At 39.1% G+C, this 22933-nt stretch overlaps 2 protein-coding genes across 2 annotated transcripts; one reads left to right on the forward strand and one right to left on the reverse strand.

Annotated features, from left to right (window-relative positions):
- Positions 1-1653: 1653 nt before the first annotated feature.
- Positions 1654-10399, forward strand: LOC115918959 (zinc finger protein 345-like). Its single transcript, XM_030995676.1, has 4 exons — positions 1654-1903; positions 6865-6951; positions 7456-7554; positions 8312-10399. Exons 1-4 carry the CDS (start codon positions 1888-1890, stop codon positions 10288-10290), a joined length of 2181 nt encoding a protein of 726 aa, XP_030851536.1. The 5' UTR covers positions 1654-1887; the 3' UTR covers positions 10291-10399.
- A 6135-nt stretch (positions 10400-16534) lies between these two features.
- Positions 16535-22574, reverse strand: LOC115928311 (sodium/myo-inositol cotransporter 2-like). The gene is made up of 7 exons (XM_030995430.1): positions 22439-22574; positions 21517-21624; positions 20163-20328; positions 19453-19624; positions 18902-19114; positions 18182-18332; positions 16535-16931 (listed from the first exon to the last, which is right to left on the reverse strand). Exons 1-7 carry the CDS (start codon positions 22569-22571, stop codon positions 16687-16689), a joined length of 1188 nt encoding a protein of 395 aa, XP_030851290.1. The 5' UTR covers positions 22572-22574; the 3' UTR covers positions 16535-16686.
- Between the last annotated feature and the right edge of the window lie 359 nt (positions 22575-22933).

Consider the following 22933-nt stretch of genomic DNA (forward strand, 5'->3'; position numbering starts at 1 on the left):
AACGGTCACCGTGTTTTATTTAAGTGGAGCTGAATTGATATGATCGTATTGGCTAAATTTCACATATTTGGGGGTCTAAAATTACCTTCATAGAAATGTTAGGTTCTAAAAGCGCACTAGAAATGTCATAGATATGAATTAGAACAATAACCATGCACTTTGAAGGCATTTGCGGTCTGAAAACAAAACTCAACTATCCCTTTAAGTAGTGGGACAATGATGTAGACAAAATGCTCATGTACCTGTTACAACTCATTTATGCATACTATTACCAAAGAAAAAAAAATGTCATTCGGTCTGACAGGAAAGTCTAGAAAATAAAAGGTTTCCTTGCATAATTTGAATACTAGGACACTGCTAACGTTTAAATTCACAGATAGCTAGACATAGTTATTACATGTCCTATTCACAATTCCTGCAAAGTTTTACAGAATTTGATGTTGGCTTCAAAAGGGACGTAGTTTCTTTAAAGCCTTTAAAAGGTACTATATAATCATATGTCCCATTTGCAGCCAACATCAAATTCTGTAGAACTTTGCAGGAATTGTGAATATGTCACGTATGTCCTATCTGTGAAATTGTGTCCTATATAGTATTCAAATTATGCAAGGAAACCCGTTTATTTTCTAGATTTCACTAGCAGACACTATTGAGTGACTGACTGACTTCATTTTTTCTCTGGTAATAACATACATAAATTGAGCTGTAAAGGGTACATCAGCATTTGTCTACATCACTAATAACCCCAGTTATTGTAGTGGCCAAAATTAAACTGATTGAAACTTTGCGCAGCACAAAACGTAGTATTTGATACAATGGTCCGAAAAACAGATTTACTATAATGATTGTAATCCCTAAAGTCAATTCGACAACTAACTGTCGTTATTTTCCCACAAAAAAAGACATTTTCAAGCCCTTTTAAATTTAGGGAAGTTTAAAATTAGTATTATCTTTCAAATGCCAGTGGGGAATTAAACTTTTTCATCTTTTGGCCTGCAAATAATTATATTTGCTTATATAGCGCCTAACACTTACTTTATCAGAAGTCTCTTAGCGCTCTACAATAATGCAGCATAATTACCCTGGCTTTAGCAGTGCAGCTGTTACGATGGGACAAGTACCTTTAATCTTTAAAACGTATTTTGGCCATTACTGTATTTATTGTGCAGATATATAAAATCCACAAACACCAGGTTCAGCTCTAAATGCAATCTGACTAAGAGTAAGACACAGACATAAATTTTTCCATGTATTAGAGTAAAGAACAAAATTTCAGCTTTAAAATGGTGTAGGTCATTATTTATACTAAATGTGACACAGTATTTTTAAAAGCCATTATTGTATATGTATTGTGTGTGTGTAAACCTCATAAATGCCGAGCCCTCACTTTAATCTGAACAATAAGACCCCAAAAAAGAAGTTTCTGCTTGTGACATTATACCATATTAAAGAGAAAAAAGATAAAGTCATTTTTTAGTTAAAATGTTATACGACAGTTTTAAAAACATCCAAATCTAATCTCTTATTCCTGTTGCCGCTATACTGTCACCCATGCAAGACGTGGAGAAAAAATAATCCGTTTCCTTTTTGATTTACTGCTTTGGAGAAACCGTTACCGGTACCGATGGCTACCTTCTTCCTTTATTGGGCGCTGGCGCGGCTTATCAGTCGCTAGTTTCAAGGAGCCTTGGTTAGGGGGGTAAATTCAAGCTTGAATGTGACTTTTTAGTCTGCAGTCTTCGTCGAGTGTATGATCCAGATCAGCTCAACAATATACAGTAGACACAGCCGTTCTGCTACTTACACCTTTTTCGTATTCTTGATTGGAAAACACCAACAAGCAACGAAGTGATCGTTCCCGTCTGTCTGTCTGTCTGCCCGTTCAGCATGACTACAGCACAAGGTAAGGTTTAGTCGCCAGGACTTAGCCGAGGCGCGATAGAGGGCAGGTAGGGTACCTACATGTATGGAGCACTAGCGCTAACTGTATAGTGCAGTGCAGTGTAGAGTGTACGTGTAGACTACTAGTGTAATTCTGTGAGCACCCTGTGCAAGTGAGTGTGTAGAACTAAGTGTAACACTAACAAACATGATCAAAGTAAGCACTAGTGATAGCTTGATACTTGAATGATGAAAGTACTAAATTAACCAATCCCTTATGGGCTTTGCCTTTAATCAGCAGCTCAATCAGGATCAGGAAGCAGTCTTTTGCATGCATGTTCACACTTTGAATTTCACATTTCATTGGAGTTAGACCTAGATTCTAATTTCTAAACATGCATGTAAAAGAATATAATAATTTTTGATTAGGCCTGAAATCTATAAGTAACAAATCATTTTCAATTTCACAATACATTTGAATTAACTTCACATGAAAAAAGAATATAACAATGTTTTACTCAGTCATAGATAGAAGTTATTGGATGGGTGAAAATATGATTTGCAAGAGAGAGCTGTAACTGCAACAGTGGCGGATCCAGGGGGGGGCCGAAACGGCCGCGGCCCCCCCTATTGGCGGCGCAAAAAAAAGGAGGAAAAAAGAGGAAGAAAAGAAGAGAAAAAAAAGGAGAAGAGGAGAAAAAAAAAGAAGAGAAAAGAAAGGAGAAGGGAAAAGAAAAAGGGAGAGAAGAAAAAAGAGAAAAGAAAAGATAAAGAAGAAAGCCCAACTCCCCCCCCCCCCCCCCCCCCCTCCCCCTCCCTCCCACTCCGGGGTCGGAGGGACCGAATATGTGTTCCCAAAATTTCCGATAAAGAGTTACTTTTCACGCAATAAAGTCCGGCCCGTAATACACAAAAATCCGGCCCGTACTGACTTACACCGGAGATAGAGGGGTGCTTTCAAAGAGAGGGAACATACATGTGCGTACCCTATAGTAAGTGGGTGGGGGGGGGATTCGGTGAGAAAGGGGGAAAGACAAGGAAATGGCGCTAAGTGACAGTAACAACGAATAAGGGAGAACTGTAATCGGGAGATTTGGGGTCATTCCAGAAGGTTTGGCAAACGTTATTGAATAGAGGGGGCCGGCCGGCCGCATAAAATCTCGAGCCGCGGATTCAAAGTTAAACGTAAAAAACAGCCCCCCTGCGCTACAAAGGTCATCACTCTTTAGTGAGAAATTTGAAAAGGGCACAATATTTTAGATGTCTTTTAAATAGAAGCTATATACTCAACAGTCAAATTTTAAATTAACGGTTGGGCCGCTTCATTACTCTTATTTTGCCCTTCATTTGGATTCAGCTCATACCAACTCGCTCGTGTTTGTATTTGAACTCATGTTGGTAGTAATCATGGACAGGGGCGGCAATCCTGGGCCCGATAGGGAGACACGTCCCCCAGGAAATTTAGAAATATAGTTAGAAAGAAATATAGTGGAATTTTCTAGAATGCATAATTTCAACATTGCAAAATCTTGCTTGGTTGCTACGCCCCGGGCCTCGCCCGATAACACAAAACTATGATATGACGCTCCCGGCCGTGATTTATCCATGGTTAGTGTAATATATCTTTTCTCCCTTTCATTTCTACTAACCTAATTGTGTGCTATCATAATCATGATTGTTTCATTTTCCCTTTAAAGCAAGCGCGTAGCCAGGGGTGGTAGGGGCAGTAAGATGACATAGGACGAAAAAGGAGCAGACAAAGAAAAAAAATTCTGACAAGTCGAGTACGGTACAACGAATCGTCTTATTTCTCTAATAATTTAATGTAATGTCAAAGCTTCCGCGCTTCACTCGGGAGGGGGGCAACTGAAATCAGACAAGGAATGGTAAAACGAATCGTCTTCTTTGTCTAATAATTTAATGAAACGTCAGAAGTTTACACGCTACGCGCGGGAGGGGGAAAACTGAATGCAGCCAAGGATTTAGAGTCGAGAATGGAACAACGAATCATCTTCTTTCTCTAATAATTCAATGAAACGTCAAAGCTTCCGCGCTTCGCGCGGGAGGGGGAAAACTGAATTCAAACAAGGATTAAGAGACGAGAATGGTACAACGATTAGTCTTCTTCCTCTAATAATGTAATGAACCGTCAAAGCTTACGCGCTACGCGCGGGCGGGGAAAAACTGAATTCGGAAAAGGATTAAGAGTCGAGAATGGTACAAAGAATCGTCTTCTTTCCCCTTATAATTTAATGAAACGACAAAGCTTCGCGCGGTAGGGGGGGGGGGGAAACTCAATTCAGACAAGGTTTAAGAGTTACGAATCGTCTTCTTTCTCTAATAATTTAATAAAAACGCCAAAGCTTCCGCGCTTCGCGCGGGAGGGGGGGGGGGGCACTCAATTCAGACAAGGATAAAGAGTTGAGAATGGAACAACGAATCATCTTCTTTCTCTAATAATTCAATGAAACGTCAAAGCTTCCGCGCTTCGCGCTGGAGGGGAAAACTGAATTCAAACAAGGATTAAGAGACGAGAATGGTACAAAGAATCGTCTTCTTTCCCCTTATAATTTAATGAAACGACAAAGCTTCCGCGCGAAGCGCAGGAGGGGGGGAAACTCAATTCAGACAAGGTTTAAGAGTTACGAATCGTCTTCTTTCTCTAATAATTTAATAAAAACGCCAAAGCTTCCGCGCTTCGCGCGGGAGGGGGGGGGGGCACTCAATTCAGACAAGGATAAAGAGTTGAGAATGGAACAACGAATCATCTTCTTTCTCTAATAATTCAATGAAACGTCAAAGCTTCCGCGCTTCGCGCTGGAGGGGGAAAACTGAATTCAAACAAGGATTAAGAGACGAGAATGGTACAACGATTAGTCTTCTTCCTCTAATAATGTAATGAACCGTCAAAGCTTACGCGCTACGCGCGGGCAGGGAAAAACTGAGTTCGGACAAGGATTAAGAGTCGAGAATGGTACAAAGAATCGTCTTCTTTCCCCTTATAATTTAATGAAACGACAAAGCTTCCGCGCGAAGCGCGGGAGGGGGGGGGAAACTCAATTCAGACAAGGTTTAAGAGTTACGAATCGTCTTCTTTCTCTAATAATTTAATGAAACGTCAAAGCTTCCGCGCTTCGCGCGGGAGGGGGGGGGGCACTCAATTCAGACAAGGATAAAGAGTCGAGGACGGTACAAAGAATCGTCTTTTTTCTCTAATAATTTAATGAAACGTCAAAGCTTCCGCGGTTCGCGCGGAAGGGGGGGAACTCACAATTCAGAGAAGGATTAAGAGTCGAAAATGGAACAACGAATCATCTTTCTCTAATAATTTCATTAAACTATGAAAGGCCAAAGTTTCTGTGTTTCGCGCGGGAGGCGGGGGGGGGGCTGAATTCAGTCAAGTAATAAGAGTCGAGAATGGTACAACAAATCTTCTTCTTTCTCTAATAATTAATGAAACGTCAAAGCTTCCGCGCGGGAGGGGGAAAACTGAATACAAACAAGAATTAAGAGACGAGAATGGTACAACGATTCGTCTTCTTCCTCTAATAATTTAATAAACCGTCAAAGCTTACGCGCTACGCGCGGTCGGGGGAAAACTGAATTCAGACAAGGATAAAGAGTCGAGAATAGTACAAAGAATCGTCTCCTTTCCCTTATAATTTAATGAAACGCCAAAGCTTCCGCGCTTCGCGCGGGAGAGGGGGGGGGGAACTTAATTCAGAGAAGGATTAAGGGTCGAAAATGGAACAACGAATCATCGTTCTCTAATAACTTCATAAAACTATGAAAAGCCTAAGTTTCCATGCTTCGCGCGGGAAGGGGGGGGGCTGAATTCAGTCAAGTAATAAGAGTCGAGAATGGTACACAAATCTTCTTCTTTCTCTAATAATTAATGAAAGGCCAAAGCTTTGAAAAGCCAAAGCTTCCGCGCTTCGCGCGGGCGGGAGGAAACTGAATTCAGACAAGGATTAAGAGTCGAGAATGGTACAACAAATCGTCTTCCTTCTCTAGTAACAATTCATGAAGGGTCAAAGTTTCTGCGCTTCGCGCGTAATGGAGGGGGGGGGGACAGCGAGCTGCCCGAATATGAGTTTTTGATATCTTTTCCTCGTTTATTTTGGTGATAAATAACACTTTCACAATTTATTGTTGCTCGCTCGCTTCGCTCACTATTTTTTTCGAATTGTGAAACCAGAAAATTACTTTCCGGGCAAGAGGCTATAGCCCCCCCCCCCCCCCCCCCGATGAAAATGTCAAAAATTCTACCGGTATCGGGCTTCTAATATGACCTTGTCAGTATTGTTGAGTTGAAAAAATGGTCTGCGCAATTTTCAAATTTCCGGCCCCCCCTAGGGCAATTCCACGGTAACGGAAGGACACTCAGACAAGATTTTTGAACTTCAGGTTCATACTAAAAGAACTGTTTTTATTAGTATAAGATGTGAAACAGTACAGATATAATACCTATATAAGTGCCTTTAATTCTCCCCCAAAAAATTGTCATTATAGTTAAGTAGTTTAAGAATGTGCATATTAATTATCTCGGTAACGGAAGGACATAAAAATGGACATGGTTTTTCCAGTTAATTAGTGTTTATCCAAACTTTGTGAAGTTGATGAAGCTTTCCACTTGACTGAAACACATTTCGTTCCCCATAGTTTAATACATACTAATAAAACATTTCTTTTAGTATGAACCTGAAGTTCAAAAATCGTGTCTGAGTGTCCTTCCGTTACCGTGGAATTGCCCCCTAATGGAAATCCTGGATCCGCGCCTGTGCAACTTGCAAAACTGTCCGAGTCTGACTGAAATGAAAGTGAGAGTGATGACTATTATAACTTCTTCTTCTTCTTCTCCTCCTTCTCCTCCTCCTCCTCCTCCTCCTCCTCCTCCTCCTCCTTCTCCTCTCACTGAATTGACTGAATTGAACATGTGCACGATTAATATTATTCTTGTTTAATCATTTGTTTTCTCCACAGGTACACGCAGTATAGTTATCAAGCAAGAGGTGTCAGATGAAGGTTACTTTGACAGCAAACAGTCTAATTCACAGACATTCTCACAAGGTAGATATTCTTGAGATAGGAACTCATACATTGTAAGCTGATCCATCATTGTCCCATGGTTTTATAGACTTTTGTGACCTATTGTGAGTTTTGTGACCTCATGCAAGCCCCCCCCCCCCCAAAAAAAAAAAAAAAAAAGAAAATGTATCTTTTTGTTTTTGTTACGTGTTAAAAACAACTGGTAAACTGTACATTTGTATACTATTTGGTCTTGTATATATACATAATTTTTAATTTTGTCTTTAAGCTGTAAGTGAAAATGCCTTTTAGTTAATCATTTATTCTATTTGTTTACCTCTATTTATTTATTTAAAAAATGTATGTATTTCTTTTTGTTTATTTATTTCTTTACTTAAATGTTTATTTATTCATTTCATTTATGTATTTATTTGTCTTTATTTTCATAATGAAATTTCATTCCAATGGACTGCTCACAAATTTGTCAAACTTGTTCATTTGTTTCGTATTCAGAACCTTATTTCAATCTTTTTATCATTTCTTCAGAAATTGGCTGTAGCAGGCTTTCAGATGAGACCTGTATCAAGGAGGATTCAGCACTCTCAAATTCAGAAGAGCACCCTTCATCACAGGCCACATCAGAAGGTATGTGAACGAATCATCTGATAGGGAATGAAGAACATAGACTCCTCAAACTGAAAACCCTTGTCTCTTGTCCATTCCTGACAAAATCACTACATGATATAGGCCATGCAATAAAGGAAAGTTGGGGAGGTAATTCCATTTTGTAGTTTCAAGCTCTGTCCTTGTAAAAAAATAAATTTTAAGGTCTACTCCAATACATTGATAATTAATCTTAAAGGCATCGTTTAACAATGTTCAATCTGAGATGCATGGCCCCAGTGGCGGGTCCAGAACATGTTAATTTTACCTTGTTTTGGAGATGGGCCCCCTCAACTGGCACTCAAAAGGGGGGGGGGGGGATTTTTCAAATTTTCGAGGACCCCCCCCCCCCCCAAAAAAAGTATTAGTGCTCACCCCCCCCCCCCCCCCCCCCCCCCCCCCCCCCCACTTATTAACCGTCTGGCCGTTTGGCCGTCTCTTTGGCCTATCTTTGGCTGGATTCGCCCCTGCATGGCCCTGTGTGTTATCAGTGTCTGTGATATGGTGTAATATTGAAGCCCTAAAAATTGCGCTTCAAAATGATCATGAAGTGCCTCAAAAAAGTAAATATCTTTGATTAACCGGTTTAATATACCATACTCATTTTCCCCAATAGATTGTAGTGTCACTTGATCTGCTCACTGAATCCTAAAATTCTCTACACCCCAATTGTTTTAGTTTTACAGTCTTGTATTCAATAGCTCTTCTTTCTATCCTTTATTTTCTCTTCTTTTCTCAGAAATTAGCCACAGCAAGACTCCTGGTGAGACCTCTAGAGCAGGAGCTTTATCCCTCTCACATTCAGAAGAGCATCTTGGAGCAACACAGGCCAGCCAAGAATGCAGTTCAGCCATCTTGAATGATTCAACATATAGCTCTACTAGTCATGGACAATGTCGTGAGGGAAAGAGGAAACATTGTGACTCTAAAAATGGAGATGGATCTCAGAGTGAAGTGAATCAAAGAAGTTCTTCTGACAAGGATGAAGAAATGACCATGAAAAATTGTCATCCAATGCACATGAGATTAAAACTGAGAGACAGGACCCCAGCTCGTTTAAAAGGTGGAAAGAAATTGCAGGGAAAACCACCTTTAGGTCGCGGAAAACGAGTGAGGAACGAGGAACATGAAGAGAGTTATCGATGTACTGTATGCAAGAAGGATTATTCCAACAAACATAACCTCAGGAACCACATGAAAATCCACATCTTAGACAAACCCATTCAGTGCTCTGTGTGCGCTAAGGGTTTTTGCTACAAGTCCGATTATGAGCGACACGTGAGGATTCACAGCGGGGAAAAGCCGCACCAGTGCACCGTTTGCGGAAAGGAATTCACCCAAAGAAGCCACTTGACCGATCACATGAAAATTCACACAGGAGAAAAGAAGCATCAGTGTACCATGTGCGGAACGTACTACGCCCGCAAAACCCATCTCAAAACGCATATGAGAATCCACACGGGTGAGAAGCCATTTGAGTGTTCTCTCTGCGATAAGGCGTATTCTCGAAGAAATGATCTCAAGAACCACATGCGATCGCACACCGGTGAGAAGGCACCTCATCAATGCTGCGTGTGTGAGAAGGCATTCTCCCACAAGAGCCATCTTGCGCACCACATGAAATCTCACACTGGATCTGAACCGTTTCACTGCTCTGTATGTAGCAAGGCATTTCTTTACAAATCTGATCTGACTAGACACGAGAGAGTCCACAGTGGAGATAAACCTCACAGCTGTAAAATATGCGGCAAGGTGTTTGGCCAGCGATGCCATCTCACGGACCATATGAGAATCCACACGGGGGAAAAGCCGCATAAATGCTCTTTGTGTGATAAGGTCTACTCTCGTAGGAATCAGCTTACAGCCCATATGAAAGTCCATGTTGGTGATATGATCCCTCTTCACTGCACTTTGTGTGCGAAAGAAATCCCTAATGAAACTCTTCATACAGACCAAGTGCCTGATTATTGTTTTGACTGTTGCAAGAAACTGCTTTCACAGGTGGATCCTACTCCAGCGATGAAATCCCCTGCAGGAGACCTCCCTTTGAACTGTCACAAGTGTGATAAGAGTTTTCTAACGCAGTCCGATCTCATGGACCATATGAAATCACATACAAAAGAAAAGCTCTTTCATTGTGCAGAGTGTGATCAGAAATTTGATCAGCAGTCTGATCTTACGGATCATATGAAATCACATAAAAGTAAAAAGTCCTTCCAGTGTGCGAAGTGTGATGAGAAATTTCCTATGCTGTCTGATCTTATGAACCACAAGAAATCGCACCGAAAAGAAAAGCCCTTCCATTGTCCGAAGAGCAAAAAGAAATTTCAAACCGAGTCTGATCTTATCAACCACAAGAAGTCGCACCTCAAAGATAAGACCTTCCAGTGTCCGGAGTGCAATAAGACATTTCCAACAGAGTCTGATCTTATCAACCATAAGAAGTCGCACCTCAAAGATAAGACCTTCCAGTGTCCGGAGTGCGATAAGACATATCCCAAGCAGCCTGATCTTATGGATCATATGAAAATGCACAAAGGTGAAAAGCCCTTTCATTGTCTTGAGTGCAATGAGAAATTCCTTCTGCAGCGTGATCTGTTAGACCATGTCAAATGTCACCCGGGAGAAACAGCGTATTATTGTTTGGAATGTGATAAGGGCTTCGGTACAGAGTGGGATCTTATTAGTCATGTCAGCATACACACCGGAGAAAAGTAACAACAGTTTTCTGGATGATGCAATGGAGAATTGATTAGTCACTCACAACTCACAAAACAACAATGGTCATCACTTGTGTAACTCTCGGCTGAAAAAAAAAAAAAAAAAATCCCTACCTGAGATACTTTAAAAGGGGTAGTGGTCAACTTTGGAATGTACATGTATTCATCTCATGCAGTTGGTTAACGCTTTTTAACCTGTTCGCAACTTCGCATGCATGAAGAGAAGGTTCTGAAATAATATTTTTAAAATTTTACATGGAGGTGCTATGTATGTATGATGTATTAACAACTCAAGTTGCATTGTAAATTTGTAATGCTACGGTCACAAAGGTTCGTACAAACGATAATTTCGTACAAATCTCCCTGTTTTTACATTGTCTGAAAATCATTCATACTGCGTTTGTAGCAGTTCGTAATGGCATTTGTGACCGAGGCTTAAAGCATACATGTAATGTGCAGCAAGAAAGCAGCAACCAAATATTGATGATAAAAACAAGTGAATATGAACTTTTTTTTATAGGGCCCAATGTTGGAAATAACCAAGTAAAAAAACACTGTTCTTGATCCTCCTCTCAAATGTTTGGGTAACTGGTCTGTCATGGTACACTTGTACTTTGTGTGTTGGATGTGAAATATGCTAAGGGATTTGTCATTGGACAATTCACACTGTTTGGTTGAAGGATGATTTCCTCTACATTGTTAATCATTTACAGGAGAGAAATGGGAACTGTGTAGAAAGATTAAAGGTAAAGACCAGTTATGGTCATGCGATTGCATTGTGAAAGAAATGTTGTGGAATCGATCAGAAAAGGTTGATCATCTAGCATCTAGCATCTGCAAGGTTCTAGAATCATCAAATGATAAGAAATTTGGCCCATTCTTCGTAAAGTTACAAGCACTATACACAGAAAGATGTATATGGGACTACCCTATATCTCTCACAGACCATGAGAGAAACAAATTTACCAAATATATGAATTAGTAGGCGGTTTCCCCGGCAATTTTTTTTATCATCATGTATTAGTCAAAACATATTCTTTCACATGATTGGTAATGAGAGCTTCCATTTCATTTTTTGAAATTGGGGCGTTTCCAATACTGGTCTTTACCTTTAAAGGTATTACAAAGTTTTGGGAAATTTTGAAAATAGGGTGGATAGTGATTCTTTACAATTTTGACATATACTTGGATGCCCCTGTGGATGTATTATAAGCACTAGAAAATTTAGCCCCTAAAACACTTCTGCTTTCAAGAAAAATTGAATATGAAAATTTACCGCTGCTCCTGGTAAATTTTGATGAATTTCAAATAGTGCCTACAGCCGTTCATTGGTACATAGCTGCGACCATGAGAATCTCAGAGTATATAGTTGTGATATATAATTTCCAAACGGGAATAGCAAATCGGTCGACTTCAGTCAAAAAACATTGTTTTATGGCTTAATTAATATCTCGACCTTGAGAGGGAGCTATACAACTTAAAGAGTTTATTATTTACAATTTTATAACTTTTTAATTTTTTATAACTTTAGACTCGATTTCAACTGAGACAACGATCATTGAATATTGTAGGATCGCATATGCTTCCAATATGTTCATTTGAACCAAATTCATGACCCCCATACCAAAACTTTGTATTACCTTTAAGGAGGGTCATGCTTGTTTTCTGCCCATGAGCAGACACAGGTTATACATACATATTGGATGAGGGGTCACTAAAGCTACTCAATCATTCATTTGAAGGGGAAGTCCACCCTGATATGAAGTTGGTTTCAATACAAGCGGACAAATGATAGGAACAGATCAATGTAAGTTTGAGAAAATTCTGATTAGAAATAAGAAAGTTATGAAATGTATGAAGTTGTGATCAATCAGACTCAAATTGACAATTCTGTGACGTATCTTACAAGCTTCCCCTCCATTTGCTCAAGAAAGTTTTCAATCCTATCCTAAATATAATTATTGCAGATACATGTATGTTTTTATACCACCCCTATATGAAACATATCTATTCCGTCATCAATGACTAAAATACACTGTAATGAAAGTTTGTGAAGAGCTTGCAAGCTACGTCACACAAACAAATTCTTAACTTTCCTTAATTTTAATCGGATATTAGTCAAACTTTCACTAATTTGTGTCTCTAATTGTTCTGCTTTTATTAAAATCAACCTAATATCAGGGTGGATATTTAGGTGGGAGTATTTCTCTCCTCAAAAGGGTAACAAAAGGAACTCCTTGAGTCCCTCACTTTTGGATTAATTATTCTAAAATGCGTGAAGTGGGACCACTTTTTGTTAAGACAGATTTGTGGATATGTTGGGTAATTCGTGCAATGAATTACATGTACATGTAACTATGAAAATCATGAGTTTGAAAAAAAGAATTTAGAAATTAATACTTTTTGTAAAATTTGAATTTATTTTTATTTTATTTAAAACACAATCAAAGACTAAAACTTGTTCGGGTAGCTGAAGTCATGAGGATGTTTAGCATTAATTGTAAAGCAATCAATCATTGAAAATTAAATACCAGTAAGTTTGGTGTAAAGAGATTAACTTGAGGTTCACCATTGTATTTTATATATTTATTGAGATAATAAAATTGGCTATAAGTTCCAAAATGTATTGTATCTTTAGTCCTACAGTAATGGATAAAGACCTATCATGATAGCCTCTTGCATCTTAAAATGGCCAATTTGCTAAATTAATGATATGATGAATAAATTCTTTCAGGGTTGGAATCAGATTTGTACTGTTCGGAAGTTGAGGTCATGAGGATATTTTGAGAAATATAATGATTATCATAAGGAAAGGTAGAAAGAGAAATGATGGAAGGATAAAATGAATGTTAAGATATAGAGGAAAACACAGAGAGAGAGAGAGATAGAGAGAGGGGGAGAGAGAGAGAGAGAGAGAGAGAGAGAGAGAGAGAAACGATGATAGGATAAAATCAAAGAATAACATATAATAAGGAAAGATAGGAAGAGAAATTGATAGAAGGATCAAAACAAAGAAAAACATTGGGAAAGAGCGAGAAGATAATAGATTTTTAAAAAGGGAAATACTTGGAAAATGATAAAAGAAAAGATAACATTTTAATACACTGTATATCATAAGGAAATATAAACGTGAAAGATAAAACTAGCTAATAACATTTAAGATAGGAAGGAATATATAAGAAGAGAATGAAGAAATGCAAGGGTAATGAAAGGAGGAAAGATTAGGTCTAAAGGAGTAAAAAAAAAAAAAAAAAAAAAGGCAGGAGAAAACGGTCAAATGATTAAAGCGGAAATAACGTAGATAAACGGGGTAAAAACAATGAATAACATAGGGATTGATAGAACGAAAAATGTCAATTTCGTGTAAAAAAAAATATATATGAAAACGCTACGTATTTTCATGAAGAAATAACATTTTAAAAACAATCGAGTGACTTTTTGTTTCCTCGCTCGCTTGCAACATTTAGAAGCAGTATCAATCCCACATAAGAGGTAACGATCGAGGTGCCATAATTCAAGTATCTCTCTTACAGCAAGGTACCCCAAAACATCTTTTTATACGTTTTTTTTTTTTTTTTTTTTTTTTACTCCGCTCGTTCGCTTCAGGCCCCAAACTATAGAATTCTCTTCCTACTACCTTAAACAAAACTGTTCATCATTTAATACTTTTAAACGCAGGTATATATATACATATAATTACTGTTAAACACATGTCCTCTTACCAACGATTGAAGTATTGTAATGGGGTTATGTGTGTGGCCCTTTACATACTCTAGTCATTTAACCATTTTCTAGAAAAGCACCATGACTTATCTCAAATTTTGTTTTCCCTCCCTTCTCCTTTTTGCTAGGACCCTACTCTATTCCCTACTCTGTATTTATATAATTTTAACATTTTAAATGCCTTTTTGTATAATAGTATCGTTTTGTTTTGTTTGATTTCACTGTATAATTGAATAATGTACACGTTCATCCTTGTTTGTATCGAGTGAATAAACTTTGAACGTTTAAGCATTACGACTCAGAAGTGAAGATATTACCGTAGGATGATGAATTCTCCATGCATGGATGATATGATGGCAGGCGCGTACGCTGGATTTTTTCAAGGGGGGGGGGGGGGGGGGGGTTAACATTTATAATTCGGGCCGAAAATTTCGCAACGACTCAGCCAGCCGCTGAATAAGCGGGTGGGGGGGGGGGGGGTAAGAGGACATTTTTTTTTTGGGGGGGGGGAGGGGTCTCGAAATTTGAAAATTTGACATTTTGCTCCGTTGGGGGGGGGGGGGTAAGGTCAGCTTTTTTAGGTCAGCCATGGGAAAAAAATCAATCCAAAGGGGGGGGGTAGGGGGGTTATGGGGGGGGGTTACACATAGAAAAATACCAAATGGGGGGTTTAACCCCCCCCCCCCCCCTTTGTACGCGCCTGCTTCCAATATGTTCATTTGAACCGAATTCATGACCCCATACCAAAACTTTGTATTACTTTTAAGAGATAGGAGACTGCAAACTTGCGATAATTGATTAGAGCACTTTCGGTTGATTCGGATCAATCGCAACTTTTTATAAGACAAGCCCTGGTCAAGCGATTACATTAACTGTGTTGAAACAATGGTAAAACGTTGATTATGTAGTACATAAGCATAGTTGTATACTGTGAGGCTTTGGAATCGTTAAAATAATAAATAATTTAACTAAATCTTTCCGCAAATGGGACTGCGCGTATGACACAATGTTTGGTCCAAAGTTCATCTATTTATTGTCATATTTCCAATATCAGAGCATCAAGAGCGATCATTTTCTTTGACTATTTTTTTTAAACTGTCATAAAAAGAATGAGAATGCTACCAAATTATTTGTCGCATTGTACTATAACTAAACCTTCACTTTGAAGATAAAGACCAGTTCTGGTCATGCGATTGCATTGTGAAAGAAACGTTGTGGAATCAATCAGAAAAGGTTGATCATCTGGCATATAAGTATTGGTGTGTACTGCAAGGTTCTGGAATCATAAAACTGATAGGAAATTTGGCTCAGTCTTGGTTAAGTTGCAAGCACTGTACACAGAAAGATGTATATGGGACTACGCAATATATATCCAGGCCGGATAGATATGATAATTTACCAAATAATTATATCAATTAGTAGGCGGTTTCCCCTGCAAAATTTGTATCATCACGTATTAGTCAAACATATTCTTTCACATGATCGGTAACAAGAGCTTACATTTTATTTTTTGGGAGGGGGGGGGGGCGTTTCCAAAACTGGTCTATATCTTTAAGACCAACGTTCGCATACCATACGAGCACCGCTCTCATGAATATTCAGCATAGGTCGTAGTTCATTTGCCATGATTGCTGGCCAACAAACTCAAAACAGTTTTTGGTTTTAAATGATATTTTATTTCCTTCCTCATGAATTCACATTACAAGAAATTATCACAATACGTCATACAGAACAAGATCTTCGATACAAGACACTTCATAAATTACATTAATCATTGAACAATGAACATAGAAAAATCTCAAACTATCCATGATGTACATTTTTCCTTCATATAACAGATCATAGGGGGTAGGGGGCAGTTCCCACACATAAAAAACAAAGAAAATGCAATAAATTATCAATAATTCATTGCATTTTACCCCGGTTACCAACATATCAAAATCCTCTGTACGGCCATGCATTATGGCTCAAGGAATGGGAACACAGAATATTTTTGTATGTTGGGAACCGGGGGAAATTCAATGAATTATTGATAATTTATTGCATTTTCTTTGTTTTTTATTTGTAGGAACTGCCCCCTACCCTAGCCCCCGACGGCGTCATTTTTTTCTGCGGCACAGATTTGGGTTTTTTTTTTTAAAGAGGTCTTGATTTAACCCTAACCCTAACCCTAAACTTTCCCTTGGCTCAACACGCACCTAACCCCAATCTGTGCCGCAGAAAAAAATAACGCCCCCCGCCACGTACAGTCGTGGTTCAGTGGCAAAGCAATGGCCTCGTAACTGTGAGGCCTCAGGATCAAAACCGTGTCCGATGTGCTACATTAGTGCCCTTTTGTGGGGCATTAATCCTCATTATTGTCATTTATGACTTAAGGGCGTAGGTCCCCTAGTTAATAAGCATAGAAGCATACACATGCTTTAGCAGTCACGCAAAACAAAAACTGGCAAATTATTATTCAATAACACCTGAGAATGTATACTATTATCTAGATCTATTACGAATAAATCATTGTCAAAATAATTCCATAAATCGGGGTAAAAAAAATATTCCAACTTTATGAGCGACAGTGTAGTTGTTGGAATCTTAGAAGTGACGTATGGGACAAAACCGTTTGGACTTCCGCATACACGAATACACTACAGCCAAAGAGGATAAATAATGTGATATCTTAAATCCAATCGACAGAGAAGTAGGTGTAGAGAAAGACGGACACCCCCAGGAGAATGACCATGTTGATGTGGATGAACCTCTTTGCGCGTGGATCCTGCTCAATCGACGTTGTAATCTTACGTACGCGTTTCTCCTCCGCGCGCGCTTTTCGCTGACCCTCTTCGCTGTCGTCCCCGTAGCCGCAGAACCATGTCACAGCCCGGTAGCAGCCACTCTTCCTTTCTGAGATCTTATCAGGCGGATCTGTTTTTAAAATAGAGAGAACTCAAGGAAACAATATCACTTTGTTTGTAATCATCATCCTGACGCAATTCCATGAATGTAAACGATTAGGACAAGGATGAGAAGAAAGAAAAATCAAATGTGTGGGTTGCATCTTCAAAAAGAACTGTTTTTTCTGGATAAAAGGGTCATTTGTAGAAGGGAATTTAAATACAGGTTTTCCAAGCAAATGGTTATTACCTTGGTATGAAGTGATATTTCTTCACATCAGCCCTTCTTGAATAATGAATATTAAATGATACCTTAATCCTATATTACACCGATTATTATTATAATTGCCTTATTTCACAAATGGCGTTTTTTCGATTGCGTTATTACGGCACTAACTTAGCACCATTCACGTTGTGATGATGATTGTTTCAATCTCACATAAACGCGTCGAAGACAGCTTCACTAACTGATAACTGCTTCTTAAGGGCTACCACTCAATTGACGTCTTTCGGATGGTGACCTTAAAGGTCGGTCTCCCCAAAACATATCTGATTGATACACGTCTGTAAAAACCCAATTACACACACACACACGAACGTCTCATGTGCAATCTGCATAAAGCCAAATGCACACTACTTTTACCATCTGAGAACGATCCGATTTTGAGTGAATTTACACAGCATTTCATCTGAATATTCAAATAAATAAGATCGTAATGATGGAGGATCTGAACAGTCTTTATGATTAATACGTCTAGATGTTAGTATTCTTCTCATAATATTTAGAAGGTTGTGTTTATTTAGTTCCACATATCTAATATAATTGCCATTTTCTTCGAAATTCCAACCGAAGCAGGTTCGTATATAGTATAAAGCTTCAGGCATAGATTACATAATAATAATAATAATAATCTTTTAAAGTCCACTCCAAATGTTATTAAACCGAAAATGGAAATTCTTTTTGCCCAATTGATCGTGAGCCCGGCAGCCACTGAGCAGCGCCAGATCGACGTTGCTCTATGAATATCACGGACAAAGAAAGAGGGCAAAATATACAATTCCTCATTCTACCCTCAACAATAATAGATAAAGGAACATCCCTTCATTGCTATTATGTAAAAATGTGTCGAACAGGTGTCTCATGCATATTCACTGTTCTACACATTTTTACATAATAGCAGTGAAGGGATGTTCCTTTATCTACCACAGCAATTGTTGAGGGTAGAATGAGGAACTGTATATTTTGTCCTCTTTCTTTGTCCGTCATGTTCATAGTGATACCTTTCACAATGTCAGTAGACTCTTTGTTGTCGTCGAGTTCGATGTCGTCAGTTTCAGCCGCCTCATCGTCATCCTCTTCAGTATCGTTGAACTCTGCCTCATCTGATCGCTTAGCCTTGCTAAACCGCGTCCAGAACGTAGTCCGGATGAGCTGAACAAACAAAGGTATATATACTTATGAATGAATACCGCGGTTTATTTCAGCAGTATATGGTACATTGCCTGTTATTAACTCTGCCCTCCAAAAATGCGGGTACACCTGTAATCAGAACTGATTTTTCACAAGCACCAAAGGCATTTTATTTTTCAGGCAGATTTGTGGTACTGCAACAATTTGGTATCCGACTGAAGAGTAGACACCATTGGTCAAGTTTACACCAAAGCATTTCAGGAGGCAGTCATGCCTGAAAAGGGGCAACCTAGACCCCCCTACCCTTAAAAAAAAAAAAATCCAAAACAACCCCATTGACCATTGTTTGTACTGACCAATATTCCAAAATGATTGTCTATACATGTAAGTACAGCCAACAAGCATTCGTTTACTCATGCAGAAAACAATTATTCTCATCTAAGAAGCTTATCATAATGGGGACACCACCATGCTTTAGTTTTTTTATTTTCATGTTATTGTTTATTCTATGCTTTTGCGTTACTGTTACAAACCAAATTCATCACAGAGTTTTCGAAAATGCAACATCAAGGTTGACCCAAGTAATTTACCCTTTCAGGTGGGGGAGGTTCGGTTAGGAGGCTGACGGTTATGTCGACCGTAAACACAACCGCAAACAGGATCATATTGAAGTAGAAGTAATGAAGCTTGAGGATATGTGGCCGGTTATCCTCTTCCCAACAAACCGGTGCAGGCCAGATGAAATCCAGTATAAGCCGGGTGAAACCGGTGAACGCCCCCGCGACCAGCCCCCAGAACGTACCCTGTAAATGTCCGGAAAGGAAAACGATTTGAGAACTCCAGTAATAGTGCTAACGGATGAAGACATACGTTGGATTTCTGGTATAATTTTTCTCCGTGATAAATGGGAATAACTTTTGCCAATAACATAAACTTGATTAGCTAAGCTAAGCCTTATGAAAGCTGCAAATGGACGGGCAAGATCAGATTTCGATTAAATTCTTTTACGTAAAAAATAATAATTTAATTTGTAATTTGCATATTCATCAAGCCTTTGTCTCAACGGACAGCATATTGAACCGTCTGAAACAGTTACATTTACTCTAGTAATCTCTTTACTTTTCTAATATATACACGCTACCTGTTCGTTCGCTCTGGGCCAGAGGATGGCGAGTAGATACACCGCACAGACACTGGGCGTAATTCTTCCGGCTATCCGGGTGAAGTAACGGTTCAACCCGTCACCGCCTTGCAGCACCTCAATAGCCGGTATCCACAGCACACTTAGAACCGTCATGACAAGCACTATCACTCTATGGAACCGAATTGAATATAATACCTGATAGTCATCAACTAACAGGTAACATGAAATATAAGAAAGTGGAAGTGTCGTGATAGGCCTATAGTGATTCGTTCACTTGGTTTTCACTGATTTAGGGTTCAAAATAATATCAGCCTGCTAGGAACTAACGTCCTTTAGCGAGGCATTAATCCACATTTGCCACTCTCAACCCAGGTGTAAATGGGTCCCTATCAAATGATGGGGTAGTGATAATTCAGATAACTCAGGAAGAACAGCACTGCTAAAAAAAGATAATTATTATATTATAAGGAAATAAGAACATTAGTGTCGGAGCAGCTGGGGGCTTCAGATTTGAGCATTATGGACGTATAGGCATGACAGGAGCGTTTTAAATGATTTTAGTGTATAACTAAGGGTGCTGAAACATGAAGGTGTCGGAATATGGATCATTGAAACAAGCGAGTTTCGGGAAATGTGTAGCTATGGAAATGTCGAAAAACTCATAAATCATATAAATTTGGGGAAACATTTGTAAACTGTTAACCCACCTGCCAACGATCATCATCTCTTTGACGGAAGGATCTTTCTTGGAGTATTTCTTTCTGAAGTAGTTCCAGATGTCGACGGTAAAGAGTGTGCTGATACTGTTAAAGAATGAAGTCAAGCTACTGACAATAGCTGCCAGCATCACAGCTAGCATGACCCCGCGAAGACCTAGGTCACATGACGGAGAAGAAGGTCAAACTGGCATTGTTGAAGTTCATACGGTTTAATAGCAAACCTTAAATGATCTGACGATTTTGTTCTGGACAAATATACTTGGGGTAACCCCATAAGGTGCAAATAAATAGTGATACAGTTTTATTCCTTCTAATTAAACTAGAAACAACTTCTCCCCCATACATGCAGGCGCGAATCCAGGATTTCTTAGGGGGGCCAAATTTGAAATTATGAGAGCCAAATATTGGTACGTAATGGTGACATTACGTACCTTTTTATGACACTGGCAGGACACTGATTGGGGTGAGGTCCAGGGGGCGGAGCCCCCAGGAGCTCAGGGTTTTAGGCATTAAATTACCGTCAAATGAGCATTGGGGTGCCTGATTTTGGGCCCTAGGTGAAATATAAGGGGCGGAGCCCCCGGAAGCTCAGGGGTATTAAGGCATTTAATCACGGTCAGATGAGCAATTTCTTTTTACCTCGGAAATTAGAAAATTACGTCGTCAGATATTTCGTTCAGTGGCTTAGGAGGGGGGAAGGAAAACTTTTTGTGTTGCTTTCTTTAGCACAAAAAAAAAAAAAATTTCCCCCTTTATTTTCCTTATTTTCTTCCCTTCTTTTTGTTCCTTCTTCTTTTTTTTGCCAGGGGGGGGGGGCGCCCCCCCCCACCCCCTGGATCCGCCACTGCATTCATGTAAACACACAACAAAACAAAAACATTCCCAAAACAAAATATTAAACAACAAGAAGGAACAAAATTCCCAACAAGAGGTTACTTTGGGGCTGATCACCTTAACTGGGAATTCTGCAGCAGTTACCATTTTGCTAGCATGAAACAATACTAAGCACGCGGGTAGCAAAATGCGAGCGCCAATATGGACTAGTCCGCTTATTACAGTTGGGTTCCAGGGCTGCACCCCGTGATAATCTGGGATTGTAAAGTGATTTTGTAGTAACGCAACTAGTTATTTTTACATTCTTATATTTTTGGTGTCGTTCTTATTTGATTCATCTTATCAAAGACAAGAAGCATGAAAGCAAGCTAGCATCTATATATATTGTTGACCACTTTTAAACGGAGTAGCAGGAGAACCGGGGATATTGGGAAATGACCCCATCGTGGGAGAAGGTGGCGTGCCGTACCTGACCATAAAAAGACGTTCTGCAAAACGGAAGACCTACCATTTGGCATGACACCGAGTACAAGTGAAGGGAATGCCATGTTGGTACATCCCCGGGGATTCCCGCATGCTGCCATGCAAGCCTCTGCTGATGCACATGCTACAATATCTGAAGACAAAAGAAAGATGAAACATCAACATGTTAGGTAGTGTATACTCTCATGAATACATTTAAACAAAAAAATTATAAGGTATTATTAAAAAACGACCAAACGACCAACATACACACAAACGAAGTACATGTGTGCAAAGAAAGGGAAGATGTGAGCAAACTAAAAGGAATTGATATGAGAACTCCACAATACTCGTTCATGTATGAGATAATGGGAAACCAAAAGTCAAAATAGTTTGGAACTTGCTCATAATTATCGTTTTCATCATTATCATACCGGCGAACAAGACACTGGATTATCATATAATGCTAGGGTTGTTTTTACTAATATTATTACTAACATCATCACGAACGAATAAATTTATAAATTTGTTACCATTTCTAAAACAACATATTAAACATAGTTACAGGGTATACCAAAAGTATATGGTAATGGGAGACAACTGAATATCCGAAATGGCTAATGAAAATGTGGTTCCTAAGACGTCATAATACTTGCGGTGTATTTCAACGCTACCTAAAATGGATGATGATCGATGATTGTTTTACCTGACTGCTAAGAAAGCATGTAATGCTTGTAAGTAATGACCCAGTGGACTGACGGCTTTAAGTGCTCTCCGAGGGACTTGGTAATGAGGATTAATGTCTAACCAAAGGGTACGAGCGCATTAACTTGGTATCGAATGCGAGACCTGTCGGTTACGAAACCACTGCTCTACCACTAAGCCGTCGCGTCTCCTCTAAATAAAGTACGTCATCATGAGCATTATGAATATCATTAAATCCCCGAATTTCCATCATGTGAGTTTACCTGTGAAGAGCACCCTTGATATCATACCAGGAATGACGATCATGAAGAGGGGTAAGATCTTGATGTAACCGGCAAAGATACAACCCCCTTGTGCGTGTGAAAGACTCTTGGCCGAGAGAGTGCGCTGTACCATCACCTGTTCGAAGACGCAGTAGTATAATTAGGTTTTTGTAGTAAGTTCATACTCGACACATATAGAATTATGAAAAACGTGATTGTTCTGTTGCCATGTTCATATAGAGTTGGCAAAAGTCATCATAATTTAGCTCTTTTACCATCCGTTCAAGAACAATAAGAATTATGTAGACTTATATGTAGATTTTAATGCATACTCCCCGTCACTCTTTTAATTTTAATGTTTTACTTTGTTTTTGTTTTGTTTTGTTTTTATGAGATTTGTCTTTGTCGTTTCGTTTAAGCTACATTGATAATATTGCAAATGGCCCGTTTGAGGTTTGTAAACCAGGAATTTCTTATTAAGGTTGTGAGCTTTGC

The sequence above is a fragment of the Strongylocentrotus purpuratus genome, unplaced genomic scaffold, assembly GCF_000002235.5.
Source record: "Strongylocentrotus purpuratus isolate Spur 01 unplaced genomic scaffold, Spur_5.0 spur5_contig_853, whole genome shotgun sequence".
Taxonomy (NCBI): Eukaryota; Metazoa; Echinodermata; class Echinoidea; order Camarodonta; family Strongylocentrotidae; genus Strongylocentrotus; species Strongylocentrotus purpuratus.